This window comes from Arvicola amphibius, chromosome 1 (assembly GCF_903992535.2).
Source record: "Arvicola amphibius chromosome 1, mArvAmp1.2, whole genome shotgun sequence".
NCBI lineage: Eukaryota > Metazoa > Chordata > Mammalia > Rodentia > Cricetidae > Arvicola > Arvicola amphibius.
The window spans coordinates 177,742,100-177,758,477 of NC_052047.1; the positions used below are offsets into that span (position 1 = coordinate 177,742,100).

General features: G+C 42.8%; 1 protein-coding gene across 1 annotated transcript in view; it reads right to left on the reverse strand.

Annotated features, from left to right (window-relative positions):
* The window catches only part of Ide (insulin degrading enzyme), a 97,552-nt gene that overhangs the window by 62,779 nt on the left and 18,395 nt on the right, over nucleotides 1-16,378 (reverse strand). Inside the window, exons 2-3 of the mRNA XM_038321881.1 lie at nucleotides 3,795-3,979; nucleotides 2,230-2,437 (exon numbers count right to left, since the gene is read on the reverse strand). Coding sequence (XP_038177809.1) covers nucleotides 2,230-2,437; nucleotides 3,795-3,979 — 393 coding nt within the window. The remainder of the gene's footprint in view (nucleotides 1-2,229; nucleotides 2,438-3,794; nucleotides 3,980-16,378) is intronic.

Genomic DNA, 16,378 nt, shown 5'->3' on the forward strand with positions numbered 1-16,378 from the left:
TGTACATACATACACATTCACATAAACTCACACAAACATTACAGTCACAAATATATCACACACACTTACCATATATACATACTAAAATTTTTTTAAATGTTTTAAAAATCTTAAATGTACAGCCCGCAGTGTGCAACCTCATTAAAACTCAGGCACCTCAGGGAACATTAAGTAACTGAATTTTAAAAGGTGTGATTCAAATTTTAGAAAAACTTTAATTAGTAGAAAAACAAGAGTGCAATGAAAAACCTCAAGCATGTCACAACAGTCTAAGTCATGATTGCGAGCTTTTATAAAAGAGTAAATAGTCTATGAATTTTTAATAAGCATCAATTTAACAAATAACATGGTATGCAACTCTAACATAAGCAACCAATATACCTTTCTTGAGACCATAGGACTACTCTTCCAGAGTCCTAAATTAAATTCCCAGAACCCAGTTGGTGGCTCACAACCATCTATAACTGTAGTCCCATGGGATCTGATGCCCTCTTCTGGTTATACCCAGAAAAAAAAACACCCATACACAAAAAAATACATAAATAAATAAATCTAAAAAAATAATGTATTTACTTTACAAAAATAAAGAAAAGAAAAGAAAGGAAGGAAAGACGGAAGGAGGGAGGGAGGGAGGGAGGGAGGGAGGGAGGGAGGGAGGGAGGGAGGGAGGGAAAAAAGAAAGGAAAAGGGAAAAAAAAGAATAAATTGGGGCCATCAAGATGGGAATGGCACAACAAGCAAAGGTGTCTGCCACCAAGCCTGACGACCTAAGTTCAATTCCTGTGATCCATAAGGGACTCTTACAAGCTGTCCTGACGTCTATATACATCCCATGACATGTGCATTACCCACACATGCACACAAAGTAAATAAAAGTAATTTTTTGTTTTCTTTTGTTTCTGAGACAGGGTTTCTCTGTGTAGCCCTGGCTGTCCTGAAACCCACAACGTAGACCAGGCTGGTCTCAAACTCAGAGATCCACCTGCCTCTGCCTCCCAAGTGATGGGATTAAGGTGTGTACCACTACATGTGGCTAATTTAAAATTTAAATAAAAGAAATTACACTGTCCTAATGGAACCTGTTCCATTAATACTCGCAAGACATCCTCGGGGTTGAAATGGGAGGTTGGAAGAGTCTGTATCCGAGCTGGGAAGAGTGCAAGACTGAAGACTTGAATTTGGAACCAGACACAGCACCATGAGTCTGTAACCCCAGCACTCCCCAGGGAGCCAGCAGGCAGGTGGTGAGCCTGGTGCTGTCTGTGGTAGAGATTCTGCTTCAAGGGCAAGGCAAGGACTGACATGTAAAGTTGTCATTTAACCTCCACACACACTCTGTGGCATCTGCATGCATACACTCATGCATGGGACTTTGCTTTGTCTTTAATTCTATATCCACTAAGTAAGTATCACTGAGAAGTGTGAAACTAGGGAAAGAAAAGGTCTAACGTGTGACACTCTGGAACATGAAGTGGTTCTTAAAGAGATCCGTGACACTGGCACAAATTATTCTCTCATTCTTAAGATTTTTTTTTAAATGTTTCTGAGTGTTTTGCTGCATGTATGTATTTGGACCATGTGTATGTGTGTCTGGGGCCAGAGGGGGGCATCAGAATCCCTGGAATTGGAGCTACAGACAGCTATGAGTCAGCACGTGCATGGTGGGACAAGCCCAGATTCTCTCTGGAAGAGCAACAAGTGCTCTGATCGCTGAGTCATGGCCTCCAGGCCCTCACAGGTCATTCTTTACCCTCGTTAAAGATGAGTCTCCAGTTACAATGAGAAGGGCTCGTAAGAATTTTATAAGTCAATATAACATTTTATGGTCCTAAAGGCCAATTTACAGTCGTATAATTATTTTCTGTCTACTGTGATGTAAATATGTGACATTTCTCATTAAGTTTCCTGCTTTTTAACACAGTTTTTTTTTTGTTTTCTAAAGACGGGATCTCACTATACAGCCCTGGCTGTCCTGGAACTCACAGGATCCACAGCTCTGCCTCCACAGTAGGATGAGAGGCACTGGTCACCATACCTGGCCACAAATGCCTTTTAAAACAAAAAAATACTTTCAACAAACCTGGTGGCAAGGGCTACCCACTGACCAGCTCACCTGTCCTACAATATCTTTGCTAAACTATAAAATGGTTTGTAAAAACAGTAATTACTATTTTTATTAACATGAGTAACTGAACAAAATTCAATCTTTTGCAGGGCATTCAGCATTACCTGTCCAGGGCTCCTTCTAAGTGTTCATGGGAAACATCGAAATAGTAGTTGGTGTGCTCCCCACTAGTAAAGGCGTTTGAGCTTCCAGCGTGTTCACTGAGAAACTGGCTGTATTCATTTTCTTTAGGATATTTCTTTGTTCCCAAAAACAACATATGTTCACAAAAATGACTTAAGCCAGCAATATTTGGAGGGTCTGACAATGAACCTGGAAGAGACAACACACATAATTATTAAAATGCGTATGTAATTAATCACTTTTTAATGGGTTATAAGTGGTCTGAAATTCTCAACATAACACATACCAGGAGAGGCAAGTGAGGTTGCTCTAAAAATGGCATTACTTAGAAAGTAAACAAGAAGGCTCTATCTAGCTCCTGCCTGGCCATCACTTACGGGGTAGCACTAGGCCAACTGAGTGGTGTCCCTGGGAAGCTTCACTTGAGGAGCAACAGCCCCACGACTACAAAATGCTCTTATTTCTAATTTTCCTTATACTCCTATTCTGAAAGAAAGTCTCTCTGTGTGCCTCACTGGTCTCAAACTTGCAGTAATCCTCCAAACTCCAACTCCCAATTTCAAGTGTTAAAGTGTGAGCTACCACACTCAACATAGCTGTGAAATTTTAAGCAGAATACTTCTCTTGCTTCAATTATGTCTTTTATGTATTACTATCTTAGTCCCTTGAATACAAATTAGATATTAGTAGCCTGGTCTCCATAATGAGATCCAGGACAGCCAGGGCTGCATAATAGAGACCCTGTCTGGATTAAAAAAAAAAAAAAAGAAAGGAAAGAAACAAAATTAGATATTTGTAAAGCACTACATTAAGGTAAGCAGTAATTATTTGTTCAATATTACCTTATTCCCCCATTATAAAATGTCAGTGAACTGGGCGGTGGTGGCACATGCCTTTAATCCCAGCACTCGGGAGTCAGGCAGATCTCTATGAGTTTGAGGCCAGCCTGGTCTACAGAGCGAGTTCCAGGACAGGCTCCAAAGCTACACAGAGAAACCCTGTCTCAAAAAACAAACAAACAAAAAATGTCGCATAAAGCTTTTATTTAAAAAAAACTATTAAAAAGAAGTAGTTTCCCATTAAGCATGTTATGTGTGTAGGAGATAAGAGGACTTAAAAGTAACATTACATATAGAAAAAATGTATACACAGGAATCCATCAAATAACAAGTTCAATATACCAGAGAAAAAAAAGAACTGGCTTAACGGATGGAATGAATTTCTTCGGTGCTATATCACCTAAGTTGGAAACATAACAAGACTCTATTAATAATGTGTTCCAGGCCAAACTGAACTAACAGTGAGACCTTGTCTCAAAACACCACAAGCAGGCATGGTGGCTCATATCAAATTAAGAGGCCAACATGGGCAACACAGTGAATTTTAGGTTGCCTAGGCTACAGAGTGAGATCCTGTCTCAAAAACAAAACCATCAATAATAAAAATAATAACAAAAATCATAAACATGACAGCTATCGGGTCCTGACGCTCCCGGCACCCTCTATCAAATCTGCTGCCACTGCATCACCCACGGGCTGCACCATACCTATGTGCACATCGAGGGCCGCTGACGACTTGTCCGTGGTGGGATCGCTGATGAGAAGCACTTTGATACCATTGGCTAGCTCCAGTCCGCGGTATTCTCGCTTGTCTTCAGGAGACTTGACAATTTGGTCTTCTATTCTCTGGATAGCTGGATTATTCATTTTGCTGTAAGTCTTTTTTTGGAAACTGGAAAGAAAAGGATATTTGTTGTATAGTGACTGCTCTGGAGAAGAAAAAGAAAGACCATTGGGCAAATTCATATAACAACATCCATCCCAAACAACAGAAAACCAACCAAGACACCTGGCTGCAGCTCCTGTTGGTGCAGCTTCTGCTGCTGAGGGCTGAACTGATTCACACACGGCTAAGCTTGTTTTCCCACTGAGCCCTGCAGGAAATGTCTTATTGGCTGCTTACAGGGTGTAGCTATCCTCCTCCCCACCTCACCCCTCACACCCAGCACTACAGTGTTGTTCTATGGAGCCGCTTTTGTATCTAGATAAGCACTTTGATGGGGACTTGACAGCATGGCTGGACCATGAGCTGGTCAGTGCTCCTACAACTGGGTTTTAATCACCAAGAACTACCATCATACACATCGCAAAGGTATCTGATGGAGAGGAAGGTGAGAGATTGTGTAAGGATCTGTACTGAATCAGCCAAATTGTTCAGCCTGGTGGATTGCAAGATAGGGCTGAACAGGATCGTCTGAGTCTCACATCCGTGTGCTCGGAGCACACGGCACAGCCTCCGTGAAGAACAATGCTGTGACATATTTGAAAACAAACAAGCGGCCTCGTGAAAGCAACAAAAGCCAGGACGTGAAACAAATGAAAAGTCAGGCAGACCCCCAAGAGATTTTCGTAATCTGCTGAAGTGCTGACTGCTATGGCAAGAACAGTCCAGACGCCTTATTTTTCAAGGGTTTCCTTGGGTTGGGGCTATAGCGCGATGGCAGAGCGCTTGCCTAGCACGAAAGGCCCTAGGTTCAATCTCCAGCACTGTCCAAACAAGCATAGCGCTTCCTCTGGCAGGTCTTCCCTTTCTTCTCCAGCAAGGCCAGAGACAGTGAGAGCAAAAGAGCCACCAGCAAAGGAAATTCCAGAGGGTGTTTATTGGGGTTGGTACAACAAAGGGATTCCAGAGTCTGGGGTAGACACAGTTTGGTTTGGTTTTGTTTTTCAGAGTACAATAAATGGTACTTTTGTCTAACCAGGAACTACTTAACAGACAAAACATTAAACCTCGAATACTGGCCAGTTCATACAGGAATCAGGAAAAGCCGAAGATATTTCTATAAGTACGAAGAGGAACTGAACCTACACTGGTACCCTGGCGTCTTAGAAGATGAGGGTAGATCTCTGAAGACTGACTATAGCCAGGGCTGCTGAAGCAGTTCAGAGTACAACGCTGGCCTAGTATGCATAAGGCCCTAAGCCAGACAATAAAAAACAAATAAATGACCAATAGCCAGACCTAAAGGTAAACCACAGGCATGGAATTATTTGGATAGAACACTGTGCTGACCTCAAGAGATGACTACATATGCATGAGGACACACGTTCAGAGGCTCCGAACCCATGTAAATGTCAGGAAGGTGAGGCGGCTCACCTGTAATTCCAGCCTCTGAAGGTGGAGACTGAAGATCCCCAGATCAAACTGGTTAGCCAGACTAGTCACGCGGCGGACTCTGGGTTTGATGAAGAGATTATTTGTCCAATTAAAATGGACAAACAATCAAGGAAGATTCTCAACGTCAAACTCAGGCTTCCATATACCCCCCCACACACACATATGCAAAGCTTGCATATACACATGCACACTACACATACATGTGAAAATGAGGAGGGAACCTCAAAGCATTAGGAGAAAAGTCTAGTCTGATTTTTAGCAGAATGCCTTCCTTTCTGAAATTATATATAATTATGTATGTAATCAATGTAAACCAAAGAGATTTGCTATTAACACAGTCTCTCATATATATTTTTTTTCAGAAATGATATTTGGATTTTGCTTTGTTCTTTGTGCAGACCAAGCTATCCTCAAATTCACTATCTTCTTGCCTCAGTTCCCAAGAACTAAGATTACATGTGTGCACCGCCATGCTCGACTGATATCTGGAATCTTAAAGATCAATACTACAAGTAATACTAAATGTGTAACACTGGCTTTAAAAAACAATCACACAATGCAGGACTCAAGAGATGGCTCAGTGTGGTTAAGAGGACTTGCTGGTCTTGCAGAGGACCCAAGTTTTGTTCCCAGGCCTCATCTGGTGGCTCACAACCATCTGTAACTCCAGTTCAGACGGTAAGTCCTCTGCCAGGCTCCACAGCACCAGGCACTCAGGTGGTACACAAAAATATGCAGACAAAGCACACACATAAAACAAACAAAAAAATTTAAGACATGTCATGCTTTATATGGGTAATGCTTATTAATAATGAATTTGCCCTGTTTAGAGTACAAATTCTTTCTTTAAAAAAACAAAGTAGGGGCTGGAGACATGGCTCAGAGGTTAAGAGCACTGACTGCTCTTCCAGAAGACCTGGGGTTTCAATTCCCAGGACCCACATGGCAGCTCACAACAGAACTCTAGTTGCACAGGATCCAGTGACCTCTTCCGGACTATGCAGGAACCAGGTATGTATGTGGTGTACAGATGTGCATATAGACAACACACACACACACACACACACACATACACACAGGTAGACAGGCAGGCAGATTAAAAATAAAATAATAAAAACATAAAATACAAAACTGGGACTAGAGAGATGTCTTAAGTCTATAAAACACCTAGTGCACAAGCATGAGGAAGCGAGTTCACATCCTCGCACCAACATAAAAGCTGGATGCTGCAGCTCACTCTAGCCCCAGCACTGCGGGTACAGAGATAGGTGATACCTAGAACTCCAGGACCGGCAACCATTACTCTGGATAAAACACTGTATTAACATCTCAAGTCAAGGGTGTGGGAGATGGCTCTGATTAAACACCTACTGCTTAGGTATGAGGAACCGAGTTCAGATCCTCAGAACCCATGTAAATGCAGGGGGCAAGGTAATCCCAGGCTCTAAGGTAGAGTCAGAGGAGCTCCAGAGCAAGCTAGCTAGCAAGACTAATCATAGTGGGAACTCTGGGTTTGACAGAGAGACCTTGCCTCAGTGAGTAAGCTTGGGTGGGAGCTGGAGATATGGTTCAGCAGATAAGGGCGCTGGCCACCAAACCAACCTAAATTCAATCCCTGGAACCCAAGAAGCCACCAACCTCTCTGCAAGTTGCTCTCTGACTCTACATGTGTGTGTGCCATAACACACACTTACTTACCCTCTCACATACACACAAATGAATAAATTAAGGTAGAAATGACTAAAGAATATACTCGACACCAACCTCTAGCTTCTTCACACATGCACACACACACACACACACACACACACTAACATCTGGGGGAAAATCGAGGGCAGTAATTTGAAAATGAGAGGCCTATTCTGGGGATGGGGTTATGCGTGTGTTTTTTCACAGGTTTCCTAAAGCCCAGGCTGGCCTCGAACTAGAAAACCCAGCTGATGATGACACTGAATTCCTGATCTGTTGGTCTTTACTCCCAAGTGCTGGGATTTCAAGAAGGCACCAGCATGTTCCACCATGTCCCGGTGAAATGCCATTACTAACAATTATTTCCTAGGTCAGTAGCCAAAAGGCAAATTTACTGTTAAAGAAAGATGAGAATCTGAATACAAAGTCTAAAAATCAGTGTTTGTGATAAAAACATACTTCAGGATAATAAATTGGTGTTTAAGATTTCAAATAAGGGCACAAGGAAACTCAGGTAACAGTCTGGGAATTATTAAGTGACAAATTTGTTTATAAGTAGCAATGCCTTCAGTACACTGTTTCAAAAACTTTGAGTGCAATATAAAAATCACTATTTAAACCTGTTACTTTCCAGGCAGGAATGATAGCCTATATCTATAAAGTCAACACACGGAGACTGTGGAGATTCTAAAGATAAAATACCAAGACACCCCCACATACACTAAGCCCATCAACCTCCTCCCACTCATCACCCAATCTCAGAAAAGCCTAAACAAAAGGTGGTAGGTGTCTTCCCCATCATGCAGTGACCAGCACTGAGGGAAAGGGTTGGGGGTGGGGGGAGGACTGAATTCCAACTTAGTACAGAATAGTGTTAAATTAGTCACAAGGTGGGTAGTCTTGCTCTCTCATACTTGAGAGGGTAAGGAAGGAGGATACTGAATTTGAGACTATCCTTGATTACACACAAGTCCCCGGTCAGCCTGGGCTACATAGCAACACTGTGTATCAGACAGACAGACAGACAGACAGACAGACAGAAGAGAGAAAGACATATAAGAGGGGACACAGTACTCTAACTAGACATCGTATGCTACCAAATAACCACTCCAAAGAAAAAGGAAGGGAAGGGAGACATGCATAGTCATGCATTCCTTTAATCCTAGCACTTGGGAAGCAAGACATGTAGCTGTGACTTTGAGGCTAGCCTGGTCTACCTATTGAGTTCCGGGCCAGCCAGGGCTACATAGTCAGACACTGTCACAAAACAAAAACAAATACAATGATAAGCAGCTCGGGTGCAGCACACAGTGTACCTCAGCCTGCCCAACGAGGCTCCACCACAGGGAGAGTCCATGCTTCCTTCCGAAGAAGCTCTCATTAGGTGGGAGCTAAACCTGCAGGATTCTTGCTTACACTAGCACTATTAACATGCAGCTCTGCTACTGAGCCTGCCCCGGGTAGTTCGCTTTAGGAGACCCAAGGATTACAAAGGATTCTGAAATATGACAATGACGACTCACAGACTTCCCTCAGTGCGATTCAGCTCCCTTTTACAGTATGGACTGGAATTCTCTGGGGGGTTAAAACAGTTAGAAGCCAGGTGAGGAAGCATCTAAGCCTGTAAACCCAGTTTCTGGCCAGGCGGTGGTGGCGCTTGCCTTTAATCCCAGCACTGAGAAGGCAGAGGAAGGTAGATCTCTGTGAGTTCGAGGCCAGCCTGGTCTACAGAGTTAGGTCCAGGACAGCCAGGGATACACAGAGAAACCCTGTCTCAGCTTCTGGGAGGTGGTCACAGAAGGATCAGGAGTTGGAGGTCATTCTCAGATACGTAAGGAGCTCTGGTTGGAATCTAAGGCCAACCTGCTTGGTATTCTATCTCAAACAAACAAATATCCACCTCATTATATAAAAATGGCCAACTCAACTATGAGCAATATATACTTTACTTCCACCTGGTTTTCAACTTCTCTTGTTCAGACTTAAATTTTGTAGAAAAAAAATGTTTAGCTTGTGACAGGCATTTGTAATCCTAATAGCCAGGAGGCCAAAGCAGGATGAACAGGGTTAGAGGTCAGCCTGGGTTATGTAGCAAGATCATATTTCAACCTGCACACACAGTAAAACAGAAAGTAGGAAGCAGCAGCACAGATGAGCAGGGACTGACAGCTGCAGGCCGGCAAACACTCTTTCTGAATGAATGACTGGAGTCCAAGACATGGCTGTAAGCATTTGGACATTGAAGCCCTACCTGACTCAGATCCCTAGTGTAGCTGAGAAGAGACAAAACTGATCATTAAAACCAATGCAACTACCTGTAGACATTTGTTCACAGAATCAAGAATAGCTAAAAGCCTCCCAACTAGCAATGCTGCATATCAAATACCATGGCTTCCTGAGGAAGGAAAAGGGAAAGATGGGCAGCATTTTCAAAAGGACTCCTTTCCAGACAGTGTATCAGCACCCTCTCCACAGTCTTGATTCTCACCTTCCGGAGAACTGGGGAAACGACTGGAACGCCTCCTCTGAGGATGGAGTCATCGACAGCTTGCCTGTCTGTGGACTTATATTTATACTCAGCAGATCACATGTCTCTCTATCTCGGCTTCCTCATTAGCATAAGCCTCGTCTTCAATAAGCAAGCATCCCGTGTTTTAGATGAGGAGCAAATGCTAACTCACATGCTCTCGCAGACATTTATTTGGTATTTTTAACTTGTCAAAGTCAAAATTGTAGGAGCAATTAAATTGCTGTCAGCTTTAGGGATATTACCATATGTTGGAAACTTCCTAAGATACAGAACCGCCATCACCCAGCATTCTGATAAACTAAGGCATGTTTAGAAACGACTTCATTTGTGGTTTTCTTCAGAATTTAAAACAACTATACTCACAAAAGCCAACCGTCCTACTTAGTCCTTTGTAACTGGAGAACTGGCAGTGTTGGCCCCTCCCGGTCAGATGATGTAAAACATCAGCGTCCACCACAGACCCACTCAGCCATATTCCGCATTTTAATAAGATGCCAGAAGTGGAGGCTCAGGGAGAGTGAACCATTACCCAAAATCATTTCACAAAAACATCAAACTCACTCCATTTCAGGAGGCCCATGGAGGCCCAGGTCTGGGCACCACATGGATGTACATCCATCCACTACAAAGACAAGGACGCCAGAGCCCTTGCTCTGCATGACACAGACGAGCACCAGGCAGACAGTAAAGTCATTTATCTTTTAAGTTGGTGACAGGCTTGCCTGGTGGCACAATGGAGTAAGGAAAGAGCAGTACCTAGCCCAGTTTAGGAGAAGAGAGAGACAGGGACAGTCAGAGTAGAAGGGAAGAAGAAGCCAGGCCTCTTAACAAATAAAGCAGGCAACCCCAGCAGAAGCCCCAGAAGCCTGGTGTAACTAGAAAGTCACCCGCTGGGGATGGAGCTTGGTGGCTGACTAGGAGCCCAGCATGTGCCAGGCTCTGGTTCCATCCCCAGCACTGCAAAAACAAAACCAAACACAAACAAAATTATGGCCAAGTGGTGGTGGCACACACCTTTAACCCAGCACTTGAGAGGCAGAGGCAGGCAGATCTCTGTGAGTTTGAGGCCAGCTTGGTCTACAAAGTGAGTTCCAGGACAGCCAGGACTGCACAGAAACCCAGTCTTGAAAAAAAAAAGTTATGAAGTAAAACATGTGAAGGCCTGGATTTCATATTTTCCAAAACAAATCTGCATAACAGAAAGTCATTTCCAAATCCCTATACTAAGTTTTTAAGAATTTAATTTTTTTAATTTTAGGAATTTTAATATTTTATAACATTTTTATTTATTTTTGTGTGTGGAAGTCAGAACAGCTTGAGGGAGTTGGCTCAAGTCCTTGAGATCAATGGTGAGTCCCCTGGTCCCCGGGAGTATGCGCTTTGGGGAGTGGATCAGTGTGTTCCACAGAAGGAAGACTGATTTATAACGCTAGAAACCGACAGATTTATGACTTATGAAGCTTCTAATATCTCTTAAATCGAATGTGAATTTACTGCTTCTAAAATCTTACTATGTAAATAGCCTTCTATTCAGATGACCTTTTACAGTCTTTCTCATGTATCGTTCAGGGTTCCATAGTCTGCTTAATAATAGACTGGGAAAGTTTACTTTGCTTCTGGCTTTCTTCCCACCCTGGTTGCGCTCCACAAGATCTGCCAGTTGAGAAATAATGACCTGCAAACCTGAACAGGTAAGTGATCGTGCTAATAGCCAGGTTTATAAATCCAAGCCTCCCTCTGTGGAACCCACCCATCCACTCCCAATAACTGGAAACTGGATCTTCCAAGGCTCCTGCATGTGGAGGAAGGGCACAAAGGTAAGCACTCAGACAGAAACACAGCCAAAACACCGTGCTCCCACTGGAGCAGGGCAGAGAGAGAGGGTTCCCGGTAGTATGGGGAAGCCTACAGTGCCTCAACATGGTAAGTTATGAGCACTTGTTCTAAAGACCAGCAGCGTGTCTGAGGGCACCATCTATCCATGGATCTTCTACCTTAGGGGCAGGTATCTTCGGTTCCTAAAGAACCTAACTCAAGAAGGTGAGGACGGACTGAAATCTGTGGATAGGTCTCATCTCCCACAGTTGGAGCTGTGCCCTCGTTCCACACAGAAGCCCAACTGTTCTTACTCTATGCCCTGGCTCTCTGAAAAAAGTTAATGACCAACAACTGAAACTTTAAAAGAACTATGGTGGTTGCAATTTAAATGACCCCTACAGCAATAGCACTTTATTTTTTTATGCTTTAATTTTATTGGTTTTTCGAGACAGGGTTTCTCAGTAGCTATGGAGCCAGTCTTAGAACTCATTCTGTAGACCAGGCTGGCCTCAAACTCACAGAGATATCCACCTGCCTCTACTTTCCGAGGGCTGGGATTAAAGGTGTGCACCACCACCACCCAGCACTTTAAAGATCAGTTCTTCACCAAATGTGAAGTTCAAGTGTCTGCTTATCAAGAGCTGTTAACTCCCAAGGTGAGATGTTTAACAGGGAACACCTTCCAGAGACTGTAACTCAAGCGAAAGAACCAAACTTCAGTTACAACTCCTAGCACAGGGTTTTTAAGGGGTGTAGTTACAGGTGAGGGCGAGCATTCACATCACAAAACCCTCTGCACAGCCCGCATCACAAGTACCCTCTGCACAGTCTTTGGGTTATTACAAAATGCGAGTGTGAGGTAGCATTGTACAAACAAAATCCTAACAATCACTCCCACTTTTGTTAAAGTCATTGTTTTGTAAATTGCTCATTAATCTTCTCATTCTCCTTACACAGTGGTTCATAGCTGCTGGGATGATCACCATCCTCAGAGGAGAAACAAAACCTGGTGATTAGGCAACTTGTCCAGCTGCAGTCAGTCAGGTTGACTTGTGGTAAAGCAGGAACCACCGAGAAAGAGGAAGCGTGGGTCGGGGAGGTGGCAGGTGGTACCTGGAGCAATCATGCACGGCTTTCCTTGGCTCCCAGCACCACCCTCACGGTCCTTCCTTGACCCCATTACCTTTCTTAGGATGCTAAGTAATAGAACACGGTGAGTCAGAACAACTGCTCCAAGGACAAGGTTTCAGGATTTTTCTCCTTCTCTATGTAAAACAAAGACAGGCAGTGGAAGGATCCTAGAACATTTTGAGTCTGCCAACAGAGTCCTCCTGTCTCACAATACACTCCCCATAAAAAAGAAACTATGGGCTGGGGATGTAGCCCGGTTAGTAGAATCCTTGCCTATGAGGCAATGAAACCCTGGGTTCAGCCCCAGACCAATAATCCAGGCCACCTATAATCCCAGCATTCAGGAGGATCAGAAGTTCAAAGTCATCATCGATACATAGTGAGTTCAAGCAAACCTGGAATACATGAGACCCTGTCTCATACAAGAAAGGGGTGAAGGACACGAGTCACAATGAGTACATGAAGCACTTTTTTCTTCTAGTTTCAACTCCAACATAGTTTTCTTTATTTGGACGATGTATCTATGAATCCAACTTCTGTATACTGAAGTAGTAAGCCATTTTTACATTACAAAAGGATCCAACACGTGGTATTACTTTGAGGCAGTGACTGTGACGGTTGGGCTCTCTTTCTAATCCTACTGACCATTAGTGAATGGTATGCCTAGTTAATGAGTACATGTAGTACACTGATCCACTTAGGAAAAAAATTATTATTTTTAACTCATTTTTGGAAGTGTTTTAACCTGAATTTTTTGTTTTCTTTTTTCAAAATACTTAAAACAATTCTATTATAGTTGCTTAATATGGAAAGTGTATTTTTATATATAAATGTTTTTTTAAGATTTTAAGATTTATTTATTATGTATACAGAATTTTGTCTGCGTCTCTGTTTGTATGCCAGAAGAGGGTGCCAGATCTCATAACAGATGGTTGTGAGCCACATGTAGGTGCAGAGAATTGAACTCAGGTCCTCTGGAAGAGCAACCAGTGCTATAATTGCTGAGCCATCTCTCCAGCCCATAAAGTATGTTTTAAAAAAAAAGGAAATATACAGCAGAGACATTGCAAAGAACCACCTCATATGAAAACCATTACATAATTGGCTTGTGTGGCTTGTTTTTCAAAAGCATTCATAAATTATTGGTAAATAAAGAATAAGTATTTGAAACTAATATGATTTTATTTATTTATTTTTTCTTTTCGAGACAGGTTTCTCTGTGTAGCCCTGGCTGTCCTGGAACTTGCTCTGTAGACCAGGCTGGTCTTGAACTCACAGAGATCTGCCTGCCTCTGCCTCCCAAATGCTGGGATTAAAGGCGTGTGCCACCATGGTCAGAGCCAATAATGACTTTTATAGGGAAGTCATCAAGGGCTGAAGATCTGGCTCAGCAGTTAAGAGGACATGAGTTTGGGTCCCAGTATTGATGATGGATAGCGTCTAACCACCTGTAATCACAGTTCCAAGGGCTCCCACACCTTCCTCTGGCCTCCATACTGTACTCATGTGTGAAAACCCACATTCAGATACACACATATACATAATAAGTTATTAAGTTATTTTTTAATATTCCTTCATCTAAAAAAGAACATTTACTAAAACCAAGCGCATTAGTCACACGCAATGCTGAAATAATGCAGTACTCTCAGTCCCAGAACAAGTCCATTTCTGTCCAACCCTATCCCGGCAGCACTAAACAGTCCAAGAAAGCAAGAAAAATAAACAAAGCACATAGTAGGCAACAGGACTGTGCTCATGGAAAGCTACTAAGAATCTAGTGATAACTCCCACCCCTGCAGAGGACAGGGTGGGTCGTGACAATCTGACACAGCTTCAACTACAAAAAGACAATAAATCACAAAATCACACTTCCATACATGGTGAAGGGTTATGGAAGTGCTAGAAACCAAAACTGGAATTCCAGAGGCACAAGCACCCTGGAGCGAGTTGAGCATCTCCCGGCATCTTTTCTGGGAATGTTTGCTGACCGCAGAGCAGACTATGCCTGTCCCAGGAAGGGTGCTCTACTGCATAAAGGGGTTACAGGAAGGCTTTGGTGAAGGGTATGGGGTTGATGTTCAGATTAATGCTACAAGGAGCTTCAAATTTTTAGCTAATTCTTCCTACAGACTCTCTAAAATTCCGCTGCATAGCTACCAGAATGGACAGAAGAAAATGATGGCGAATATCAAGTATCATCGAAGCTACACAAGTGCTCAAACTCATACACCGATACAGGAACACTAATCCGCATGGTCATCTTCAAAAACTGTTACTATAAGCATGATGTGTCACCCCTATAATCTCAACCCTCCAGGGTACGGGGTAGGAGCATTACCACAAGTTCAAGACTGGCCTGGACTATAGAGTGAAACCCTGGCTAAAAAAGAAAAAGAGAAAAAAAAAAAAACCAACCAATCATTATATAATAATGTTGACACTGCAAATTAACAATTCTAGTATATATATATATATATATATTCAAAATAAATGCATCATTGTTCCATAGCATTATGATACTATGCTCAGTGACTGTATAGAGATATGCTGTGGCTGAGCCTGGTGGAACATGCCTCTACTCCCAGCACTTGGGAGGAAGTGGCAGGTGGATCTCTTAAATTAGAGGCCAGCCTGGTCAACAAAGTGAGCTTCAGGACAGCTAAGACTGTTACACAGAGAAAGCCTGTCTAGACAAGAGAGAAGAGACAGAAAAACAGACAAGACTGTGGTTCGATCACACAAGCGAGTTAACCAATAAGAAACGAAACACAACAGGAAGGATGGGCCTCACTAATAGGTCGAATGAAAAAGGCTGGATACGGGAATAAATGATGTATACATGCATATATATCAAGTATGAAAACAAACCAAACTATGTGTTCATCTGGAAGGCCATTACCTTGGGAAGACACGGTAAATAAAAGGATCACAAGGAAGTCCTCCTGGTCACGTGCTGGTTACACAGGTATGTTCAGTTTGCAAAATCACATCATGCTAAACACGTATTATATTACAATAAAAAGTCCTTTCATAAAGCACAGTAAAACAAAAGTCAATTACTAACATTATAAATATCAGTCATCAAAAGTCATCCTGAAAACCTTAACAATATTCTAACTCAAGAAGTTTTAAGAAACAACAGTCTAATTACTGTGACAATTATCAGCCTACCCCTTTCTGCTTGTGTCCTGTGACAACCACTTGTTGATGCCATCACAAACACAAGAACTAGGAAACCCAACAGAGCTTGGTGTGGTGACACAGGCCTGTAACCTCAGCACTTGGAAGGCTGATACAGGAGGATCGTGAGTTTAAGGCCAGCCCAGATCTTGAGTAGGAGGCTGGGGGGGGGGGGGGTGACACAGGAACTAGGCACAGTGGTACATTGTTTCTAATCCAGCACTCACTCAGGAGGCAGAGGCAGGTGGATCTCTTTGAGTTGGAGGCTAGCCTGGTCTACACAGAAAGTTCCAGGAGAGCCAGGGCTACACAGTGAGACTCTGTTTCAAACAAGTACAGTAACAATCTTAAAAAGGCAAGGAGGCCTATATAAGGACAGAAGGGACACCACTGTTACTCCTCGCTCAAAAACGAGCTTTTAGTCATTACTTACTTTAAACTATAAGTACAGATTTAAAAATAAAGGTGGGATATAGCTCAGCTGTAGAGCACTGGTCTGGTATGTGCAAAGCCCTGGGTTTCATTACCAGTACCACAAAAAGCAAACAAACAAGACAAAAGAAAAAGCTTTGATAGTCTCCAAAAACAATTGAGTGGGCAGCACT